Below are 22053 nucleotides of genomic sequence, written 5' to 3' on the forward strand. Positions count from 1 at the left end.
GCGTTTTATTGTGTGTGTGACTGGGCCGTACAATCACTGATGTGCACCCTATCCTCGTTTCTTGTTGCTTTGGTCAAAGGCGTGCCTGGTTTGTGACACTGGTCTGTTCAATTATCCTCCCTCAGCTTCCGGAATGGAACGAAAATAGATGTTTGAGACTTTTGTCGCCATCTGTCTGTAATTTCTAATATGTCTTGCATCAATTGTATTCAATGTGACCCAGGGGGCTGGATTCTCTACTTCCGCACATGCTTTGATTTTCCAGTCATCTTATATGTATGCATGCGTATTCCATGACTGAAGATGGTGCCTGTCTCAGTTGTGTCACGGTTCCCCTAGGGGATGTCTCATGTTCGTCGGATTTCTCCTGGGCCATGTCTCAGGCCTGTTACTCACCCCTGGCAATGTCTCAGGCTCGACCAGGGTCATTTTTGCTTTCGGCTAGAACTCTCGACGAACGAATGCTAGGCATGTGGAATAGACTTTGGCAGTCCCCCGACCACGCGGGGTGCACCATTTGGTCCCGTGCCTGATCCAGCCTTGTAAGAACATTAAACTTGCGGGCATTAAGCCGGCAAACTTTCAGTCAAGGTTCAGACAGGGCAGTCTGTCAATCTGCCAGATATGCATTTCACGGCTGCACTGCGCCACGTCTTCCCTTTCTCACGTCGCATATTGCCTAAGAGCCAGATATTGTATGTATTTTTTTCACGGGCAGGTGACAGTTGACCTGGCTAGAACACCAAGATCTCATGGCATGGTGGAAATTATGGTGGCATTGGAATGGTCGATAGGGGCCTCGACAAGCCTCAGTGATGACCTAATCAGGTACTTTCGGCGCCAGCCCTGAGTGAGTGAGACAGTCCCAAGATTGCGTTGTTGCAACCGGCCCAGCTCGAGCTTCAATGCCCGACGGTTATCGGTCGGAATGCAACCATTATCTCGGGTTCTCCAGGCATTCAAGCGATCATAGATTCCCGCCTCTCCCCTTGTCAATCATGCTCTCCACGGGGAACCAGCCAGTCCATGACGTCAATTTCCTGGACTGCCCTATATCGGGAAGTTGGAATTGCAGATGTCTCTGTCAAGCATGGCCAAACTTTTCAGCATGCAGTTGTGTTTTGGATGCATTCGATGACAGATTATCTATTGGTCGCGCAAGCAAGAGTGTTCCTGGATGCCCTACCCGGCGCACCAGCTGAGCTGCTCAACTCAACTCATTTTGGGCTGGGATCCAACAGCACCCACGCCATGATCTTACATCATCACCAAGTCATGTATTTGTAAACCAGTTAGACGGACGGGCGAATGCAACAATATTGTTCTCCACCGGATGTCGAACGAAGACTACTATTCGTGTCTGGTGGACGCTGCAGCTGCATCCACTTCCTTCTTTCCGTTTCCGGCAGTGCCATTCCATTGCACGGCAGACCAACAACTGATTGGCCACACGTTGAAGAAAGCTTAACGGAAGCCAAATCTGAAGGCCCCGCTTTTCCTTGGTCACTTTACCTGAGATCGAAGCTAGCCATGCTAGAGGAGCTCTCGTGTGCCTCTCACCGAGATAGACGGTTTCCAGGCACGCTTCCGCGGATCCCCAGCCCCCCACTCTTTTAGGTTGCAATCGTCTGATACATGTGGAAGCTGAGATGTAGTGTCTGGATGCGCCGATATTCCGGGAGCACGACACACTGGAGGCTTGCCGGCCCAATTGAAGGATGACCTCCGAAGCCCCAATCCGGTTACATGACGGCATCGAAGAAATGCTCGGGAGTCGCTTCGGGACGCCACGATCGGAACCATGTATATAGTAGGCCCGACTTGTCATATATGTAGCTGGCCGCTGAATATCCTGTTGGCATGACTTGGTCTCTTCCAATTCTCTTGCTTCCTGAACACGCGCGCCCCCGTCAACCAGATAGAGATATCAACGCTGAACCAAGTCCAAAACTTTTACGCCTACGCAGGTAGCCTCAAGGCACAGACACAATGGGGGTAGATCATCTACAGCCCGGGGAGGCCCGACAGATAGACTACCATCCGCCGATGAATGTAGCGTTGGCCACGCCCATGTTCATTCTCGCGGGAGCCTTGTTCGTTCTGTTCGTTGGCCGTACGCTAATACGACTTGGCCATCGCCGACGTTTACGCGAAATTCTACGAACCGATAAGCAGGGTCGATTCAAACGAAGGAGCACCATTTCTACCATTCTGTACAAGCATGTATTTCATGCGCCCATCTTATCCATTCGCCATAGTCGCTATTTGAAACTTGGTAACAACATCCATATGGGCATCCTCCCGCTGCGGTTTGAAGCAGCTCTGCTAGCCGTCTACATAGCAATCAACATTGTCTTCTTCTTTGTTATGGTTGACTGGTGGAAAGACTGGGATGAAGTGATCTTCGAATTTCAATATTCGGCAGGTAGTATGGCAGTGTTGAACTTGCCGGGGCTGGTTTTGGCAGCAGGCCGCAATAATCCTTTGGTCCCTCTTCTGGGCATCAAGTTCGACTGCTTCAATCTCATGCATCGTTGGGTTGGTCGGACCATCATCTTTTCAGGGCTTGTCCATATGATTGCTGCTGTTATAATGAAAGTGTCCGAAGGTAAGTATGCTTGTGCCATTCAGGCAAAGATGGAAAAAAGCTGACGGTCGACAGAGGGCGGCTTGGTTGCGGCCACACATCTCATTTGGACTACTAAATTCTTCGTCTGCGGCTTGGTTGTATGTTTTTGTTTCTCGCTACAATGGGCTGAAGCCCTCATCGCTGACCAATTCGATGAACGTAGGCTATCTTTGCGTTCACGACGATCCTTTTCCAGTCCTTGTCGCCAGTCAGACATGCATTCTATGAAGCATTCCTCCACTCCCATATCGCATTGGCCATCATGGCATTCGTGGGCTTATGGTACCACCTGGATGGCATGTCACAGCAGTATGCCATGCTTGTCACAGTGGTCCTCTGGGGTTTCGATGTAAGCATCCTGTTTCCTTCGAAGTGATGAGAGACGGTTCATTCCAGAATGTCACCTTTTATTGAGTATGGCTAATAGCTTTCAGAGAGCGACTCGGCTGGCATGTGTGATCTGGCGTAATTTCGGCCCGCGATGCACCAAGGCTACCGTAGAGTTGCTCCCTGGTGATGTGGCACGCGTCAACGTCACCGTGGCACGGCCATGGAGATTCAAGGCAGGCCAATATGCGTACTTGTATATGCCCACAGTGGGTTTGTGGACTTCCCATCCGTTCTCGGTAGCCTGGACCTCAAAAGACGGAACAAGTGTGATTGAGAAGAGCTCCTCTAATTCCTCCAACGACTCCCTCGATCGCGCAGTAGGAGGGTCGCATGAGACGACGGTATCTTTCCTGGTCAAAGGACGTGGTGGACTCACTAGTAAGTTGGTACGAAAGGCGGGCAACTCGCCCGAGCGGAGATTTGATGCGATCACGCTTGCAGAAGGGCCATACGGTAAGCCTCTTCCATGCGTATCTCAGATCGTATCTAACAGGAGCAGGTGGCTTGGAATCACTTGATTCATACGGATCGGTGCTTCTGGTTGCGGGAGGAATTGGTATCACGCACCCAGTTGCCTACCTTCTCGAGATCGTGAACAGATTTGCATCCCGGTCGACCGCTGTCCGGAGAGTGACCCTCGTCTGGGTTGTCCGCAGCTTAGGTGAGTCGACACAGAAAAGGTTCAAGTAGCTGTAACTTACTCCTTACTAGACCATCTGTCCTGGGTTCAGCCCTGGATGATATCCCTTTTCAGTCACCCCGCCCTGCAAGGGCCGAACGTGCCAAAGCAGGAGTCTTTTATTGAATTTTCCCGGCTCTCCCTGTCAATCAAGATCTACCTCAGCACACGCGACTCCAGCCCCGAAGATTACACTCCTTCCGAGTCGCCCTGGGCCATTTCCGCACCGACAGGAGTGGCGATAAGTATCAACAACGGCAGGCCATGCTTCCAGGAGACTCTGGAGGTCGAGATGGCACACCAGGTCGGCGCAATGGCTGTCAGTGTTTGCGGGCCAGGGGAAATGGGTGACGATGTGCGCCAGGTGGTGAGGGAGAAGCAAGGGAGTAAGAAGGTGGATTTTTACGAGGAGACCTTTTCTTGGTAGTTTTCGGACCTCCGTGCTTGATTTGCCATTCAACCAAGTCTAATATTCCCATGCTGGCTGGACAAACCTTGTTTCTTTCTACTGTTGTACCTGAGATTGATTCAGATCATAAATATTCCATCCCAACCAATCACTAATAGTATAACCAATTACAACTTACTCTGCTTGAACAAATGCGCATTCACCGGCGTCAACGCCCTCCCCTTCACCAAAAACTCCTCGATGTTCTCCATCGCCAACCTCTCAAACCCAATGTGCGTATCCACCGTGCCTCCCGCATTATGGCTCATCATCATAACCCTCGCATTACCCGCCAACCTCGGATGCACATACGGCTCATTAGCATGCACATCCATCCCCACACCACTCAACCTCCCACTCTCAATAGCCTCTACCAACGCCTCCTCATCCACAAGTCCTCCCCTGGCAACATTCACAAACCGACTCCCCTGCTTCATCTTTCCGAACATCTCCCTATCCATCAACACCCGTCCCGCGAACGGCGTCGCCACAACCACACAATCCACCTTCCCCAACATCTCCTCCAACTTACCCACGTACTCTGCCCCAACCTTCTCCTCCACCCCGCGATCCTTCCGGATAATATCATGATACAGAATCTTCATCCCAAACGCAGCGTGCACTTTCCGCGCAATCGTGTACCCGATCTGCCCTAGCCCGATGATGCCAAGCACTTGTGTACTGGGATTCCGCGCCGTGAGGGGCGAGTTCGTATGCGCGTCGAGGAATTGCGTAGCGTTGATGCTGTGCGCTGCGCTGTGTGACCACCGCAAGTTACGGAATACGCTGAGGATGAGGAGTAGGGCCATGTCGGCGACGGATTCCGAGGAGGCCGCGGCGCCGTTGCAGTAGAGGATTCCTGTTCATGTCACCAACTTCGATGAGTAATCCGCTGGGGCAGAGGAGGAAACAATGAGGATGGAAAGGAGGAGGCAGATGGATGTACCATATTTAGCAAAGACATCTACATCCGCCCAGTCGTAGCCTGCGCCTGCCGAGGCAACAATCTTGACGGAGGAAGGCAGCAACGAGATCAGTTCTTCGTCCCAGCGGCCCATTTCGCCGCCCGTGTTCCAAAAGGGACGGAAGATGGCGTCAAAGTCGCCCCAGCGGCGCTCCTGGAGGGCTTGCTTGAAGGCATCACGGGCTCGTTCTTCGGTGCTGGGTCGGATGATGTCGAATTGTGAAGCAAAGCGCGCGTACACGTCGTGGTTGTATTTGATCGGGTCGCCGATGTGGAGGACTCTGGGTTTGGGCATGTTGAATAAATGATTATGAGGTGGGTATATGGAGAGATAGAGGATTTGGAAAGTCAGATTGGTTGATTATAGGTGAGTTGAAGTGATTCAATCAGTCTACTTCTATACTGGCGGTATACTGGTTGCCTTCCCAAAACGGAAACTCAATATCCGTCAATTGCCGTCGTAGCAAAACCCGATGCAGAAATCCGAGAATGAATACCCGACTATCCCCTGCAGTGCAACCAAAAACCCCCCTCAAATTCCACAACTCATCACGCCCGACGATCATCGTCGGTATTCGCTCTTCCCCACTGCCAACGTTACCACCGATGCAAGGCTCGCACCACCCAGGATGTCAAACATGGCCAGGTCCGCCCGCAGCTCGCGCGCAAACCAATTCCGCAGCTCCACCCCCGCCAGCGAATCCACTCCGTATTGATGAAAGGGCTTGTCCGTGTCGATCTCGTCCACCGGGGTCGACATCATGATTGAGAGCTTCTCCCGTGTTGCGCGCATGGCGATCGCTGCGGCCTCCTCTGTTGACGACGCCCCCGCAAACAGGGCTGCCAGGTTGGAGTCTTCGGAGCTCCCTCTGCCTTCTGTGCGGCCGTCGGTCAGAGATAAATGTCGGAAGAGTGGGCGGTCGAGCCATTCGGCCTTGCGCGTTTCCAGTTTCTGCCTGCTGGGTGTGATGCCTACGACCACTTGGCTCTCCTGCATGGAGATCGGGCCTTGAGTGGGGTCGCAGTATGTGTCTAGTAGAGCGTGTAGATGGGATTCTTGTATTTCGTCAAGAACTGTGTTGGCAAGGAATTGCTCTCGGCTCTCGGGGTTCTCCTTGAGGTATCCTGCTGTTAGGAAGAGTCCTAAGTCTAGCGAGACGGCCTTTTCACCGAGTCCGACTCGGTATCTCGCTAGTCCGTCCTCGAATGTGTTGCCTGCTGCGTACCCGGAGTCACTGACTACTCCCATGATGCCGGAGACGGAGGACATGAGAACGAAAAAGTCCATGCCTCGTGGGAGAAGCTCGTGTAGGTACCATGATCCCTGAACCTTGGGTGCCGTGGTCTCCTTCCAGGATTGGTAAGGTAGGCTTTCGAAGTTATGGGCCTATATATTGCATAGAGTTAGTTTTCATGCGTTGCTCGAGGCAAGGTTACTTGCTGGGAGAGCTTACGCGAACGACCATTGATGCCTGCACACATCCCTTAATCGGAGGCATCAGCTGGCTGCAGACATCGAGAACTGTCTTCAGTAGTTCTCTGTTTGTGATATCACATGCAGGAGTAATGGCTCGTGCGCCTCGTTCGTGCAACTCTTCGACCAAGCTTCTGGCGTGCGGGCTTTCCGGGCCAGAGCGCGAGAGCAGTATCAAGTTACGCGCTCCCCGCTCAACAAGCCAACGGGCAATACTTCGACCAAGCCCACCCAGGCCGCCAGCAATAACATATGTCGCATCAGGCCCGAATGTGTATGAAGGCTTCGTGTCAAGGACCGTCTGCGTAAATTAGCATATGCTGATTCTACCCTGAAAGCATGACTTACCATGACTTGGTCCGTTTCCCTCATCTCCAGCACAGTCTTGCCCGAGTTCTTTCCAGTCTGCATCTGCCTGAATGCCTGTTCAATATCTGCAATGCCTCGGACCTGCAAAGGATAAACTAGGTCTAGTTTTCCTTCTTCAAGTAGGGAGAATATTGTCTCCAAAGCTGCTCTGATTATATGCGGCCTGTCGATCGCCATCTCAGCAAGGTCAATAGCCGTGAAGCTCACGTTTCGCTCGAACTGCAGCATTGGCAGTTTGGAGTTAGACAAGATATCGTTCTTGCCGATCTCTACGAACCGACCGTACGGTGCAATGCATTCCCACGAGGCAATAAGCCCGTCACCTGAGAGCGAATTCAAAACAACATCAACGCCTCTGTCAGTCGTCAACCGGCGGATACCCTTCGCGAATAGTGTGTTCCGACTAGAGAAAATATGCTCCATTGGGATGTTATAGCGGTCCATCAGAAGCTGCCTCTTCTCGTCGGTTGAGACGGTCGCGAATACTGTCGCTCCTAGATATCGGGCAACCTGTATAGCAGCCTGTCCTGTACCGCCTGCCCCAGAGTGAATTAGTATAGATTCTCCTGCTTGAAGCCCTGCTATCTTGGTAAGAGTTATCCACGCCGTTGCATAAGCTACGGGGATAGCAGCAGCCGTCGTAAATAGCATCTTCTCGTTCCGGATCCCAACGACGGGCATGTCCTCTCGCACAGTAACATAGTTAGCATAGCGACTGGCATGAAAAGCGACTACTCTGTCGCCGGGCTGGAATTTCTGGCATTGATCCCCAACCTGGACAACTTCGCCAGCAAACTCTGCCCCGAGAGTATCACTCTCTAACCTTCCTAGTGCAACAAGAACATCGCGGAAATTCAGGCCCACCGCTTTGACCTTGATTTTTATATCTCTGGGTCCAAGTTGCTTTTGCAAGGACCTGTCCTCGACGAAATGCAACGTGTTCAGAAGACCAGGCGAGCCGATACTCAATCTCAACGACGGCCCTGAACCATACGGTAACAGGCCCTCCTGCTGTGGAAGAGCCTTTCTCACCACCCCTTGGGACAGTGTCCTAGCATCTACTAGGCGACTGACGTGAAGTACTCCATCAATTTCGGTGTATTCCGTGTCTGCACTCCTATCCATATCACCAATGGAAGAGAAGACAAGCTTGCAAATCTGCGCAGCTTTATGCTTCCTTGAAGAGTGACGCTCAAGAGACAAGTTTGTCAGTCGAGCCCGGTACATTTCTCCACTAAGAACCCTAAAGAGCCCGTCGACTAGTCGGTACTTGGGATGAGGCTGCTGCCCTCCGCCCTCACCAACCCAGATGAGGCTCTTGGTAGATGCTACCAGCGCCTGCAAGCCTTCATATTCCGAACTATCCATGTCGCATATGAAGGGGGTTGTCGATTCCAGAAGGCTAATATCCAGCAAGTCCGTCGATAACTTCCGCTGTGCCATGTCAGTCAAGGATGTCAGGGTGATCTTCGAAATTCCGAGCTGCTGGAGCCGATCAGATATTGCCGCGGCCAGATCAGCCTGTGTCTGGTCTTCCGGCTGGATGATTATGTTCACCGTCGTGATTTCAACGGGCCTTGGAGCGACGGCTGTCGACACAATCATGCTTCCTTCACGGCAAATATCGGCGTCGTAATCATCGACTACAAGATCGCACCCTGAGAAGCCTGTCTCCTTTAGAAGCTCTCCCCACTTCTCGGAACTAATGCAGGGACTCGTTTTGCGGTATGTTTCCGTGCCTACTGGGGTCAGCAGAAATAAGCACGCAGGTACAGGGTGACATACTTCTCCACCACCCATCAAGCAAACCAAATACAAGATTGACCCTAAGTGGGTGAAAGTGAGTGATCTCGAACAGTAGAAGCTTTCCACCCCTAGACTCATATTAGCCGTCCTCATATTTTAAGTGGAGGTAGAGTCACTTACTCTTTCAATAGCTTACGCACATTGCGCAGGCTCACAGCTAAGTCCTTCGTTGCATGAATTACCTAGAAACGTTAGTGAGGACCCATACCTGTCCGCGCTCTGATCTTACCATGAAGGCTACAACCATATCGTAAGTGCCACACTCAAACCCCTGTATCTCAGGGTCCTTTTCAATGTCAAGGACTTTGAATCGCATACGCTGCCCTTCTGCTGCAAACATCTCCTGTGCCCCTGGGAAAAAGGAACTTGAAATATCGGTAAAGTCCCACTGACCGTAACGACGCAGGCTTGGGTCCGTTGAAGTGTCCATGCTCAATGCCCTGATGCAGAAGTCAGTCATGGCTCCTGTGCCAGCTCCCACTTCTAGAATTTTCATCCGTGGGTTTTTATGTCCCAGTGCGCCAATGACCCTGTCTAGCCGTGGTTTTATGGAATCGGCGTAAAGCTATAGGCTAATGTGTTAATAACATCAGACCACGATTTCTCAGACTTGCTTACCATTTCACGATATACCTCCGCGAGCAAATTGTTGCCGAACAGCTGGGTAAGCGGATCTTTCACGAAACCGGCCAGATTTCGGCATACCGTACTTGTTAGCTGGCCCCTTTTACTGCCGCTCTCAACTCGCCTATGTAGCTCGCTGACATAGTCATCATCACCCATGCGATCTATCCATTCTTTGGAGCTAAATTCAGATAAACCCTGATCGACGGTTCTTTTGACTTCCAGAGCCCAGTCGATGTATTTGTTCAAGCGAGGCGGTATATTGTCTCTTTCCTCTTCGCGGAACGAGGCTGCATACCTGCTGACGGAAGCTGCTGCAACAAAGTCAAGCTCAGTGAAGTGCTCCACTGGCTCTATGACCTGTGATTCGTGGGCTCCGTACAGTCTCTGAGCCTCTTCAATTGTCAAGAGGTCAATGTCAGGTTTATGTGCTATGTAGTGGCATAGGTTGTCTGTCGTGAACGGATCCGAGACAGGGGTCGTCTCCGAGCCGGCAATGGCCGTCACCTTCAAGCCTTCAAGATTCAGGAGTGCTTTAGAGACTTCTCCGTCTACTGCTGTCATTGAGTAACTTTTATACCCTACAGCAGATTGACTGCAAGCAGCATACGCCCTGACAGCATCTGCCAATGGATGGCTGAGACCACCTGTGTTAGACAGCCAGAGCCGGTCAATCCGTACTGGTACGGCCACACTGGCTACACTCTGGCCCATGTTTGATTCCAGCCCGGCTGCCATCTGAATTATCGCGTCTAGCGTTGTAGGATGTATAGTATGATCCGGATAAACGCCAGTAGACTGGAATGTGCGGATACCCGTGATGAGCGCTTTGCAGTCCGTTTCACTGTAACCGATGGTTTCTATTGCGGCAAATTCGGGTCCGTACTGATATCCACAGCTGTTGAGATGTTTATAAAAAGACTTCGCATCAACAGTCGAAGTACATGAGCGAACCACAGTGTTGTAGGTCTCAAGAAGATGGCTTTCCCATGCTCTCTCTTCCCTAATGTTAGCATCGAGGCCTGTGTTTCGGCTCTCATATAGAGCTTGGATGGACCCTGTGCTGTTCTCCACCCAGTTGCCATTGTCGTATGCATATATGCGCCATTCATACCACCCTGTGGCGTCAGACCTCCCCTCCTTCGTGCGTTTCAGGTGGACATTGACTTCTATTCCTTCCGCATGCGTGGGAATCTGCAGGGCAGTAGAGAACACAGCATCCCGTATAATGAAGCCGATAACGAGTCGGTCCGGTTCAGCCAGTTGCTTGATGGCTTCAATCGCCATAACCAGCATACCGGCACCTGGGTACAAAATAGTGTTGTTGATCTTATGATCTTGCACCCACGCCATATCGGAAACACGGATGATGTTCCTCCAGCTGGCCTCCATTGGGTTTCCATTGGGCTCTGGGGTACCAAGAAGCTCTAAATAGCCATATCGACGGAATCTGTATCCCTCGCTCAACCGGCTCTCATGCCAGTACGATGTAGAGTGATTGAAGGAGTATTCGGGCAGATCCACTAGCACACGGGGTCGTCGTTGAGTCTTCGCCTCGCCATTATCATTGACCAACGCCAATTTGATCGGATATCCGCTGCAGTGAAGACGTCCTGCAGCTTCCATGGCGCATTCCAGAGCAGAGCGGTTGCGTATCATTAAAGGAATGTATGTGACTCTATCGCTCTTTTTCAAGACGCTAACAATATCCCGGCACGGCCCCTGCAGTGCACAATGTGGGCCAATCTCTAAGAGATGATTGATCGTGATGGCATGGCGATGACTCCCATCGATTTTCTTGTACGTCTTGCTGGACTGGGAGCAGAGATAGCTTATTGCATCGTGGAACAACACGGGTGAAACCATGTTAGTGACCCAATACTCCGGCTCCACTAGCCGCTCGCTCGAAACCAAGGTCCCAGTGACTGAGGACACCATGAATGGCCGTCTTCTCTTTCTCTTGCACGGTGCCTCCAGGTCCCCAAGAGCAGTGAAATATCTGTCAGATATCTCACGCATCTGGAACGAGTGGTAGGCAACATTAACGGCCAGCTTGCGGGAAAATACGCCATCCCGATCTAGTAGGTCATGCAGTGCGTCGATCTGCTCCAGTTTCCCGGATATTGTAACGCTTTGGGCGCTATTGACGCAAGCGACAACAGCCTCTACCCTCTCGAACTGGGGCTCAAGTGCGTCTAGGTATTTCTGAGTATTTTCTCTAGACAGGCCTACAGCAAGCATAGCTCCTTTCATGCTGCTAGACCTTCCTAAGACGCCCGCCAGAGAACCTCTGAAGTATGCAACCTTTAGAGCAGACCATTTCGTTAAGGCGCCAGAAGAGTATCTGTGGTTGCAAAGCAAGTCAGCAAGACATAATGAGCGATGAGACACAACAGAGGACTTACGCCGCGGCAATTTCACCAGAGGAATGGCCAACCACTGCAGCAGGTGAAACTCCCCAGCTTTCAAGGAGATCGACCAATGCAATTTGCAGTGCTGTGCATAGTGGCTGGCCGTAAGACGGGTCATTTACGTTCGAATCCAGTCCCGGTTTTTGAAGTTCCTCTATTCAAGAAGGTCAGAGATATTAAAAAAAACATAACCATTCTACTCACCTAATATATCCCAAGTGCATCCAAGTTCTTTGAAATAAGAGCCTGATTCGGTAAGGCTCCTCGTGAAAGCTTCATAGTGACCTATAAGCTCACGGCCCATTGCGTACCATTGAGCGCCTTGCTGTTCAATGTCAGCATTCCATAGAACCATACCATTGACGGATCCTTACGCCAGTGAAGACAAATGCCAGGTGTGGTGAGTCAATGCTTTGAATAGCAGGGGAAAACTGTCTGGTCAGATCTTGTAGAAGTACCCCTGGTTTAGCAACAACAAATGTCCTCCAGGCCCAGTGGCTTCGCCTATCACATAAGGTGTGTGCTAGATCTCTCAGGTATTCTTCTGTCTCTTCGACTGACAAATCGGAGAGATACGTGCTCCAGCTTTCTGCAAGACGTTTTATGCCTGCATGGTCTGCAGCTGACCATACTACCAGTTTCGGAACCGTTTTGCAGGCAATTGTGGAGTCGTTGAACGTATCCGTACCACCGGTATCGTGGTGGCCGTTCAATTGTGGCGTGCCATTGACCTGGCCCAATGAAGGCACTCTCACAGTATGGTGTCCAAATTGCTCGAATCCACCCAGTTGAAGGGAATTGTAAGCATCGTCAAGCACAATGTGGCTATTGGCTCCACCAAAGCCGAATGAGCTCACGGATGCTCGTCGTATTCCAGTAGTAGGCCAGACAATGGCTCTCTTTAGTATCTGCCATGGCCATTAGCTTACAAACTATTATAGTCGATGACACCCTTACTTTTAGCCTCAAATAGTCCTCATCAATCTGAGGATTTGTGTGCTGCAGATTGTTGCTATTCGGTGGAATAACACCTTTCTCTAACACAAGGACTGCTTTGATAAAGCCAGCAATCCCGCTTGCCCCTTCCAAATGGCCAATGTTGGATTTGACAGAACCACTATGAACCAATTAGACACCATGTTGTGTTGAAGCTCGGATACATACACATATAGAGGCGCTTGCTCTGATCGATAGGAACGAAATGCCGTGCCAATAGCTCGAGCCTCAATAGGATCTCCGATGGGTGTTCCTAGTAGAGACTAAGCAACTGATCCGTCCCTGTGATAGGTGGGGTGTGGTCTTACCCGTTCCATGTGCTTCGAAATATCTGGTGACCCCCATGTCCAGACCAGCCTTTTGATAGGTGTCCCGAATCAAACGAACTTGTGCGTCCTTGCTCGGTTGCAGGATTCCAGGCGTCCTTCCATCCTGATTCGAGCTGGACGATCGAATGACAGCCCTTACGGAGTCTCCATCTGCTATAGCGTCATCAAGCCGCTTAATGACCACAGCACCGACACCTTCTCCTCTGGCATATCCATTGGCTCTCTTATCGAAGCTATATGAGTGGCTATCTCTCGATAACAACCCAAGATTGTCTAGGCCAATTGTCATCTCTGGAGCCAGGATTATATTACAGCCAATGGCGACGCCCTACCCAACCGAGGTTAGCAAGTCTATTCTAGACCGAGGTGGAGAGCATAGGGGATTTAAGAACCATTGCCGCATCCCCGCCCCATATCGATTGACAGGCGAGATCCACCGCCATCAGACTGCTTGAGCAGGCGGTATCAATAGTCGCACTAGGCCCTAAAAAGTCATAGAACCAGCTAATGCGATTCGCAATCATATTCCGACCAGTCCCTGCGGTGGCATTCTTGGGCACGTTGAGCGGATCCTTAATCTGTAGCATATGGTAATCGCTACAAAAGGAGCCCGCAAATACGCTTGTCTTTGAGCCTGCAACTTGCTCGATCGGAAGCCCGGCATTCTCCAGCGCACGGTAAACTGTCTCTAACGCAAGGCGCTGCTGGGGGTCCATAGATTTTGCATCAGTATCAGTAATTCCAAAGAATGGGGCGTCGAAAAGACCGAGGTCCTCCTTCAGGAAGTGCGCTCCTCGGCAAGAAATACTATGGAGTCGGCCTCGTTCAGCGTCGTGATGGGCGTCAATGTTCATTCTACTGCTGGGAAACTCCGTAGAAACACATCGGCCTTCAACCAGCATTTTCCAAAACGCTTCTGGGGATGTAGCATCTTCCGGAAACTTCAAAGACATCCCCACAACCGCCAAAGGAGCGAGGATGTTTTCCCCAGGGGCATCGTGGGCCCTCTTTCCGGAAAAGGCTACCATGATAAAGATATATTAAACGTCGTTTAAATGGACAACAGCCAACAGCTCATCTCTGATGCAATACTATATGGATAATTTTGAGGTACGGAGAGCCGGTAAGGTAGGGTTTTATAAGGTATTTATCTAGTAAGCTCTAAATCCTTGAGTTCGGGCTTCACCTACTCAAATGGCCTTTCTCGGCAAGCATCAAAGATCACCGCCATGAGCAAGGCCAGAGGAGGGCTAGTGAATATTTAGCTCCCAAGGCGAACTTTATAGCCCCGCCATCGATGCTCTTGGCCGGAAGACTGTGTGTCAGTGAGGCCTGACAAATGCCCGTGCATGTAGGCATAGTCTGAAGACCATTCAGCAAAAGCAATTTGTTGACGGAACATTATTGGAACTGGTTGGGTTCCTAAAATATGATAGGAGTACTAGATTCATGCAGCTAGGTGTTAGTCCGAAATCTTGCTCACAGAGGAATGTGTGCAGCCCTCCGTAGAATGCCAGAGACCCAAAGCCCGCGGGGATAAATTGATGCGCCAGTCCATTTGCTCAGGGTAAGGACCCTTAACATTATTCACATTGTCTTAGACCCTGCAGAATGCGCATTCTCTGGTAATGCTGCTGTGAAAGCTGCTGTCAACTTTACTTTCTTGATGCTGACATTTCGATAGTCTACATGGAGCGGGTACCAATTCCCGAGTGAGTATTGACCCTAGCTAGCGATATCAGCTCCATGCGACCTTCTGCTGATCGATACTCTGCAACATCAAAGATATTCGAGATCCAGACAGCTGCCATTCGGTATGAACTAGGCGACAATCATATTTATGATTTTGTTGAAGGAACCATTCCTTCCAAGATGCAACCAGGTACAGTGGCTGGAGAACAGACCCCTCGCGGAGGAGTCGGCTAAATGTAGCTTGGCACAGGTATTGACGTGGTGGCTTGGAAGGACGAACCAGTGTACGCCTACTTCGATGAGCACAATCCCCAAACCGGATTTGCGGCTTATCATTATTTGGAAGACTACCTTCTTGACGAGGGGCCCTATGATGGGGTTATCGCATTCAGCCAAGCAGGCACGATGATCCTCACGTACCTGATTCATCTTGCCAAGCGCGATCCTCAGGCTGAGATGCCATTCAAATTTGCAATTATCCTTTCGATCACCCATCCCCCTCTTGATTATGAAGCTCTTCAGAAAGGTCGTGTGATGACCGTGGATCTCGAAGCCACCAAAGGCATTATTCCAATCCCAACGGCCCACATCTGGGGCTCACTAGACGAGCCAGCCAGCCGGGTAGCCACGTCAAATAGTGTCTGCAAGGCTGAGGTGAGATGGGTGTATGTTCACGGTCGAGGGCACGAAGTTCCCGGCGGAGGGTCAATGGAAGATGTGACCCAAGCCGTCAATGTTATTCGCAGGGCAGTTGAGACAGCATCCAATCACTGATGCACTTGGTGACCCCCAAGGGAGCGGCGCTATGTTGATCTCCACACTATGTAGTTAATCAATGGGGCCGGGAATGCAGGAGCTCAGAGCATTTGACGAAGCCAACTTCCAGGGTTCTTCGTGTTTGTACCCACACCACTCACCACTCATCCTAAATTAGTTCCTCCTTTAGCCCACATACTCTGTAGTTCCGCGGGGTCGGAGCAACCAAGTATTGCGTATTGCATTGATGGCTGAACTTTATCAACATAGCTACAAAGATGTTCTTTTCCGTATGAAACTGCCGAAAAGGCAAGTGCTGTAGATCTCCTCTAGCTCTCAATCAGTGGGGGCTGGGAAATAGTCAAAATTGTGGCCAAAGGGACTGGCACATATTAATGATAAGACGCACATCCACTATTGATCGCGTCAAGACAGATCACTTTCGGCGTCTCTCTAGTCGATTGAGTGGGGCTTCCTTCACCCAGAACCATGAGCAGTTTTGAGTTGCATGGCTCGAAAACCGAGTTGATCAATCTACCAGCAGTGACCCCAGAGTCGTTATTGTCAAGGCCCGAAGCTCCTCACAAAGACAATACCAACCATTCGGGATTTGAGCGTCAGGAACAGAGTAGCCCATCGGAATATTTGCATGGGTTTCGACTATGGACTGTAGGGGCCAGGTAAGCGGGCGCAATCATTTCTCCGACCGAGATTAGCAGAACGCATTCTAAGTCAGCTTATCGCGCGGTAGTGTCGCGCTGGGTCTCTTCTTAGCTACAGCTGAGATCACAGTAATCAGCACATCGCTTGTCACCATCAACGAACACCTTGGACGAGGCAATCAAAGTACGTGGGTCATCACGTCGTACCTCTTAACCTACACCGGATTTCTCGCCCCTTGGTCTAAATGCGCTGTCACTTTTGGTCACAAACCAACCTTATTGAGCTCTCTCCTCCTATTCATTGCTTTTTCCGGGGGCTGTGGTGCCGCCCAAAGCATCAACCAACTGTAAGCCAGCTTCCGCTAGCCGGATTCGAGCGCATCGGACTTTGCTGACCAGAGGCAAAAAGCATCATCTGCCGTGCTTTTCAGGGAATCGGCGGCTCCGGACTTTTCACGCTTGGACTATATAGCCTAGTGCGCATCGTGCCTCCGAAAAAATATGCGATTGCCAGCGCCGTCGGCTCCAGCGTGTTGACTTTCGCCCTCATCTTGGGATCGCTGATCGGAGGTGGCATTAGCAGTTCTGGCTCGTGGCGCTGGGTTTTTCTCTTCAAGTAAGATCGTATCTTAGACTCCTTCCTGTTAAGTCACTCTATTCCTAATGGTTTGTCTTTAGCGTCCCTGCGGGGGGATGGGCGTGGATTACGCTCTTCCTGCTCGCTCCGAGGCACTTTGGTGGGAGGATCAGGACTCGTCCTGTACGGACCCAACTGCATGAATTCCTGACTCAGGCCGACCTGTTGGGATACCTACTTCTGTTATCGTTTTCGATGCTATTAGTGGCCGCTTTGGAGGAAGCCAATGTTCGATATGCCTGGTCATCCGGGATTATCATTGGGTGTTTGGCCAGCTCGGGCGTCCTTCTGGTGGCCTTTCTGGTTTGGGAGTGGATCCTCAGCAGCCGAAAGCACGTGCGCATGGAACCCATGTTGCCATGGCGGTTGTTCAGAAGCAGAGTGGTGTTGGGAATAATCATGTTAGTGGAAGCTTTCCCTCTCCGTCCTGCAAGAGTCTTTCGAGTTGTCCTGGCTAGTCGCAGACATGATAATTTTGACGTTCCCGCAGTGGCTTCTTCCTGACTGGGCCTGCAATCACTATACTATACATCGAGCTCCCCCAAAAATTCCAGACCGTCAATAACTTCACCCCAATAGAGGCGGGCTTGAGGGTTCTCGCCTTTGGGGTGGGCTCCCCGGCGGGGGCATTATGCTGCACTGTCCTGGCCGGTCGGCTGGGAACTCCGTTTGTCTATCTGACATTGGCTGGGTCCGTGCTGCAGATAGTGGGGGCCTTCCTGCTGTCTTCCGTGCCGGCCACCGTGAATGCCTGGCCGGGCGAGTATGGATACATGGCTGTGACTGGTCTGGGCACCGGAATATCCATCGCGGCCCTGTACATGGCTGTTCCGATGGTGGTCGGACATCGTGATCAAGGTCAGTCGGATAAATTATGGGATTCTGCACTTATGCTGGACACTCCCCGACCAACGTGGACTGACATCTATAGCCGTTGTAATGGGCTTGACCCTCCAGGCCCGCATGCTGGGTGCCTCGCTAGGCATTGCCATTGTAAATAGCATATTGAGCAATTATGTTAAAGGGCATCTTCCGCCCGCCAACGCTGCTGCAGACCAGAACCATCTCTCCGGATTACCGATGAATGTACAGGAAACGATCCGTACAGCATATGCACATGGTTATAATCACCAGATGTACGCAGTTGGGGCTTGCGGTGTGGCCCAGCTGTTTGCGGTTGTGCTGATGTGGAAGAAAAACCAAGTCCGGTTCGATCGTCAAGCGAAGGCGACTTGGGCCTATGATCACGAGACCAACCAAGAACCTGGAAACCTGGACGGCTCAGTGGTAAGGCAGTAGCGAAATGAGACGGTATCTCCAAAATAGGATATACAGTATGCAGGAGGGCATTCAATCACTAGGCTGGGTCGCTCATTAGAGATTTTTTCGCATGCCCCTGATGCTGTTTTGGCTCTTTTGACCATGATACGTATCTATATACCCCATATTGGCCCACGTGTTGCCGTATGCAAGACTGTGTTTTCAAAGTAAATTAGGAAGAACTCTATAGCAGTATCTAGATGAGAGCGATCCTTTGAATCGAATTCTGTAACAGTCAACGCGGGCCAGGTTCTCGTCAAATCACGGCGCCCTCTCGCAATGCCCATCTAACCAACTCTGCCATACTCGTAGTCACCTCATTCGTACGAGGAACTTCGTGCCCCCCACCGTGATTATACATCTTCCTCTTGCCTGCGTTACACGCCTGGGACAGCTGAATGCCAGCGGACCATCGTGGATCTTTGTCACCGTATATATGCACCGTTGGGATATCAATCAGGACGTTTGAAGGCGCGATTTCCTTCCGAACATCCGCCTCAGACGCCCTGGGCCCCTTCTCCCCCTGCCAACGCATCGAGCCCTGCGACAAGATCGCTGAGGAGTCGGCCTGTGCTGCTAGTGCCTTCCGGGTCACGATGTCCTTGTCCCAGACCTCGGGGGCAATTTTATACCCCACCCTTTCCAGCACGCGTAGCGGCACTCCCGCGCAGATGAAGATGGCAGCTTTGAAGGGCAAGGGTTGATTTGGCTCTTCGAGCAAATGAAGGAGGGCGGTGGATGAGCCGACAGCGCATCCTTGTGAAAACATCATGAGGGCATCGTAAGGGCCATTGGTTCTTAGGTAGTTCACGAGCCAGTCGCGACTGTGGAAAACGGCTTCGATATTGTCTTGCTCCCAGAAGGAGTAATAAGGAGGTGGATAGAAAAGGTCAATCCCTGGAGCCGGATCGGATGAATAAAATCCATCGACAAATTCAAAGTCGATTTGCAAGTCAGATAATCGAGCGCGCAGCGCAGCTAAGGAAACCAAGCGAAGTCAGCTGAGAGGTAACTGAAATGAGGAGTGGTCGCATAACCAACACGTTTGGGACTTGAAGATGGCACCACTGGTGCCTTTCCCATGCAGGCAGAGGATTCTGGGCATTGTTGCAGGTTCGCCGAGAGGTAGACTCGAAAGGAGGAGATGGAAGAAGAATAAATCGAAGGAGGGATAACATGCAGCGTGATAGAGAGGCCGTCCCCACTACAGGTGCAGATGCCAGCATAAGCAAGGCCCGATGGGCACCGCGGCTTTAAAACAAGGTATGCTGATGCTAAATGCCATTCCTGGTACTATCGGACGCGGAGTATCTATCTCTGGGAGGTCGGGTTATATGATCTCGGCTTCCAAGCCGTGAAATAATACAATAATCATGAATACAATCAGTGCCCCGGCGAGGTGATGATCCCAGGTTCCACTGCGGGGGCAATTCCGGAGAAGTTACTCACATCCTCTCATGGCCTGTGATTCGGGCTGAACTTCTCGGAACAGTAGACTGCCGCAAAGCATGCCATCGGTGTGTAACAGCAATATACCCGAGTAGAAAAGCAATAGGAATGCGCAACACGGATGTCATTCGTTGAGCCCTTGCCCCCCTCCCCTTGCCTTGAATCGTATTCCTCGGCGATGGTTCATTATCGAAGACACAATAGCATCCTTAGCAGTTGTTGGAAAGCGATTCCCCAAGTGCGCCAAAAGATAGCTAGTAATTGATATCTTCACCTGAAAGCTCTCGGTCGCACACAGTCCGGCTTTTGAGTCGGCGTCCGAAGCGATCCTTCCGGCTGACGGAGGGGGTAAACGAGCTTACAAGAATCAATCTCATTAATAAGTTCCAGTCAAGAGAATGCACTAGAAGAGAGAGAAGACGAAGAAGAATCTCACTATCCTTGGCACATCATACATATGTTCCTCTTGACACCAGAGGACGTACGTAGCCCAAGCACGGAGCCTCGCGAATCTATCCCACCGTATAATGAATTCAAACCGTCGAGTTATCCCATTGGATTCGTGGCCTACAGTCACTGACGATACATCACGTGAAAGTGAAATATTTACTTCTATTGAGTAAGCGATTCTAATGGTTCACACATTGAGGTGATCAAAGCAGCAGCAGGATGACTTCTGACTGCAACAAATACTACTAGTAGTAGCGAGACTCTACATCCGCTGTTTGACGGAAGGTCTGTGTCATTGATTCGAAAAGTCATGATGCGTTTCGAAGGTACTAATGATTTCGAGTGTATCTAGCCAGACACATATTCTCAAGTGAGACCATGAAGAATTGTCTTTACTGCACTATGTTCAGCCAAATACTACGAACTACCTAGCTATCTATTCGAAAATACAGTACTACCACTTGTACTTACTCAGTACTAGTACTAGTTACTACATACAGTGGGCTGGGAAAGGGTCCACCAATCACAAGCTGGCCTGCACTCGGCAGACTCCGCGGCCAAAAATTTCCCAAGGCGACCTTGGAAGCTCTCGGGTCCAGAGTATCACCTCTGTTCATCAAGTCGCGACACTTCTAATCAGCTATCCTCCATTCATTCACTGATCTCTTTTTTACCTTTTCTTTTTTTTTTCTTACATACTTTCCAACTTTTCACATATCTCACGCGTCATCATGGTCGGGCCCACTGCAACCCTTACTCCTCTTGCTCGCGCCGATGGCTCGGCTTCCTATCTGTGTCCCTCGACCGGATCCAATATCCTGGGCTCTGTCAATGCACCCGTCGAGCTTCCTGGACGCCGAGATGCCTTGAAGCCCGAAGAAGCGACCGTGGAAGTATTCGTTAAACCGGGTACTGCGCCTGCTGGTGTTGGGGAACGGTACGTGGAGGGAATCATCAAGGGAGTCCTCGGAAGGTTGATCTTGGGACGCGAGAGGGGCTACCCCCGGCGTGGTGTTGTGGTCACGCTAGCCATCGTCGGCGGTGGGAGTGTAGGAAGAGGAGAGTCGGTACGTATCCTATGAATTGGCGATAAGTGGACAACCTCTGTTCAGCTGGCGTCGCCTGGTGGCTAACTCAGTGTCTTGAAATTCTATAATAGTATCTGACCCTTCTGCCCGCGCTGCTTCATACCGCCCTTCTTGCCTTGCTATCAGCCGCTGTTCCTCTTTCCATGACTTTCTCTGCGACTGTTCTGGCCGTCAGCGCGTCGGGCGACATCACCCGGGAACCGTCGACCGAACAGGCAGCCACAGCCAAGTCCCTGCACGCCCTAGCGTTCTCATCCAAGGGCCATCTGCTGCTAAATGAGAGCTCAGGGGCCTTTGACTTTGAGACATGGGAAAGGGTCCACCAGCGCGCGTCGGCAATCTGTCATGGCACACCGGCTGTTGGCACTGATGGGGACACTGCCATGGTTGAGGATGTAGATGGTCAGCCCCTGGAGGGGATCATGCGCGAGTCTATTGAAGATCAGGTCCACCGTGACTACGCCTGGAAGATTGATGCTGCTTGATTAGCCCGCGGATGCCACGGCAGCTAAGTAAATTCAGTCGCGACGGGCGGTCACAGCCAGCGAGCGGTCGCTCCCACGAATTGCCGTCCCTTCTATCGCCAGTGTTCCCAGGTGGCTTTTACACATGCCCCTTGCACACGAAGGAAGCTTTTTCACCGCACGCGGGCCCATGTGCATGAGACTTTCTGGACGAGTGTAGAAGGATTGTTATAGACGATATTCTACTGGCTGGTATGCAGGCTAAGAGAAGGACACAAGGGATGGCCGGGGAGAATTTCGTCGCAGGAACCGAAAAAAAAAGCCATCTAACAGGATCACGGCGAGGGACGTGCGTGCAAGGAGCCAACCACCACCATCAGTTAGAAGTCTCGGAAGCGTTACATTCCCAGCGATAA

The 22053-nt window shown here is 51.1% G+C and overlaps 6 protein-coding genes across 6 annotated transcripts; 3 read left to right on the plus strand and 3 right to left on the minus strand.

Moving 5' to 3' along the window:
- Positions 1-1989: 1989 nt before the first annotated feature.
- Positions 1990-4125, plus strand: BDQ94DRAFT_162492 (ferric reductase family protein; the record flags this gene model as incomplete). Its single annotated transcript, XM_026769561.1, has 6 exons — positions 1990-2608; positions 2663-2727; positions 2793-2978; positions 3064-3472; positions 3519-3680; positions 3731-4125. The coding sequence occupies 6 exons, from the start codon at positions 1990-1992 to the stop codon at positions 4123-4125; spliced, it is 1836 nt and encodes a 611-aa protein (XP_026621908.1).
- Positions 4126-4274: 149 nt separating this feature from the next.
- Positions 4275-5405, minus strand: BDQ94DRAFT_183171 (D-mandelate dehydrogenase-like dehydrogenase; the record flags this gene model as incomplete). The annotated part of the gene is made up of 2 exons (XM_026774351.1): positions 4275-5005; positions 5093-5405. The coding sequence occupies 2 exons, from the start codon at positions 5403-5405 to the stop codon at positions 4275-4277; spliced, it is 1044 nt and encodes a 347-aa protein (XP_026621909.1).
- A 267-nt stretch (positions 5406-5672) lies between these two features.
- BDQ94DRAFT_183172 (type I polyketide synthase) lies at positions 5673-14147 on the minus strand (the record flags this gene model as incomplete). Its single annotated transcript, XM_026774352.1, has 14 exons — positions 5673-6497; positions 6565-6885; positions 6933-8692; positions 8739-8827; positions 8880-8941; positions 8989-9324; positions 9378-11727; positions 11789-11948; positions 11999-12119; positions 12169-12702; positions 12752-12911; positions 12959-13043; positions 13099-13447; positions 13512-14147. The coding sequence occupies 14 exons, from the start codon at positions 14145-14147 to the stop codon at positions 5673-5675; spliced, it is 7788 nt and encodes a 2595-aa protein (XP_026621910.1).
- Positions 14148-14730: 583 nt separating this feature from the next.
- BDQ94DRAFT_162495 (uncharacterized protein) lies at positions 14731-18165 on the plus strand (the record flags this gene model as incomplete). The annotated part of the gene is made up of 9 exons (XM_026769562.1): positions 14731-14744; positions 14804-14831; positions 14905-15001; positions 15062-15476; positions 16319-16576; positions 16639-16845; positions 16908-17267; positions 17357-17724; positions 17798-18165. The coding sequence occupies 9 exons, from the start codon at positions 14731-14733 to the stop codon at positions 18163-18165; spliced, it is 2115 nt and encodes a 704-aa protein (XP_026621911.1).
- Positions 18166-18399: 234 nt separating this feature from the next.
- Positions 18400-19676, minus strand: BDQ94DRAFT_93470 (putative EF-hand calcium-binding domain protein). The gene is made up of 2 exons (XM_026776877.1): positions 19228-19676; positions 18400-19164 (listed from the first exon to the last, which is right to left on the minus strand). Exons 1-2 carry the CDS (start codon positions 19289-19291, stop codon positions 18443-18445), a joined length of 786 nt encoding a protein of 261 aa, XP_026621912.1. The 5' UTR covers positions 19292-19676; the 3' UTR covers positions 18400-18442.
- Positions 19677-20687: 1011 nt separating this feature from the next.
- On the plus strand, positions 20688-21775 carry BDQ94DRAFT_93492 (putative exosome complex subunit Rrp46). Its single transcript, XM_026776878.1, has 2 exons — positions 20688-21152; positions 21245-21775. The coding sequence occupies exons 1-2, from the start codon at positions 20817-20819 to the stop codon at positions 21656-21658; spliced, it is 750 nt and encodes a 249-aa protein (XP_026621913.1). The 5' UTR covers positions 20688-20816; the 3' UTR covers positions 21659-21775.
- Positions 21776-22053: the final 278 nt, after the last annotated feature.

The sequence above is a fragment of the Aspergillus welwitschiae genome, assembly GCF_003344945.1.
Source record: "Aspergillus welwitschiae strain CBS 139.54b unplaced genomic scaffold BDQ94scaffold_41, whole genome shotgun sequence".
Classification (NCBI taxonomy): domain Eukaryota; kingdom Fungi; phylum Ascomycota; class Eurotiomycetes; order Eurotiales; family Aspergillaceae; genus Aspergillus; species Aspergillus welwitschiae.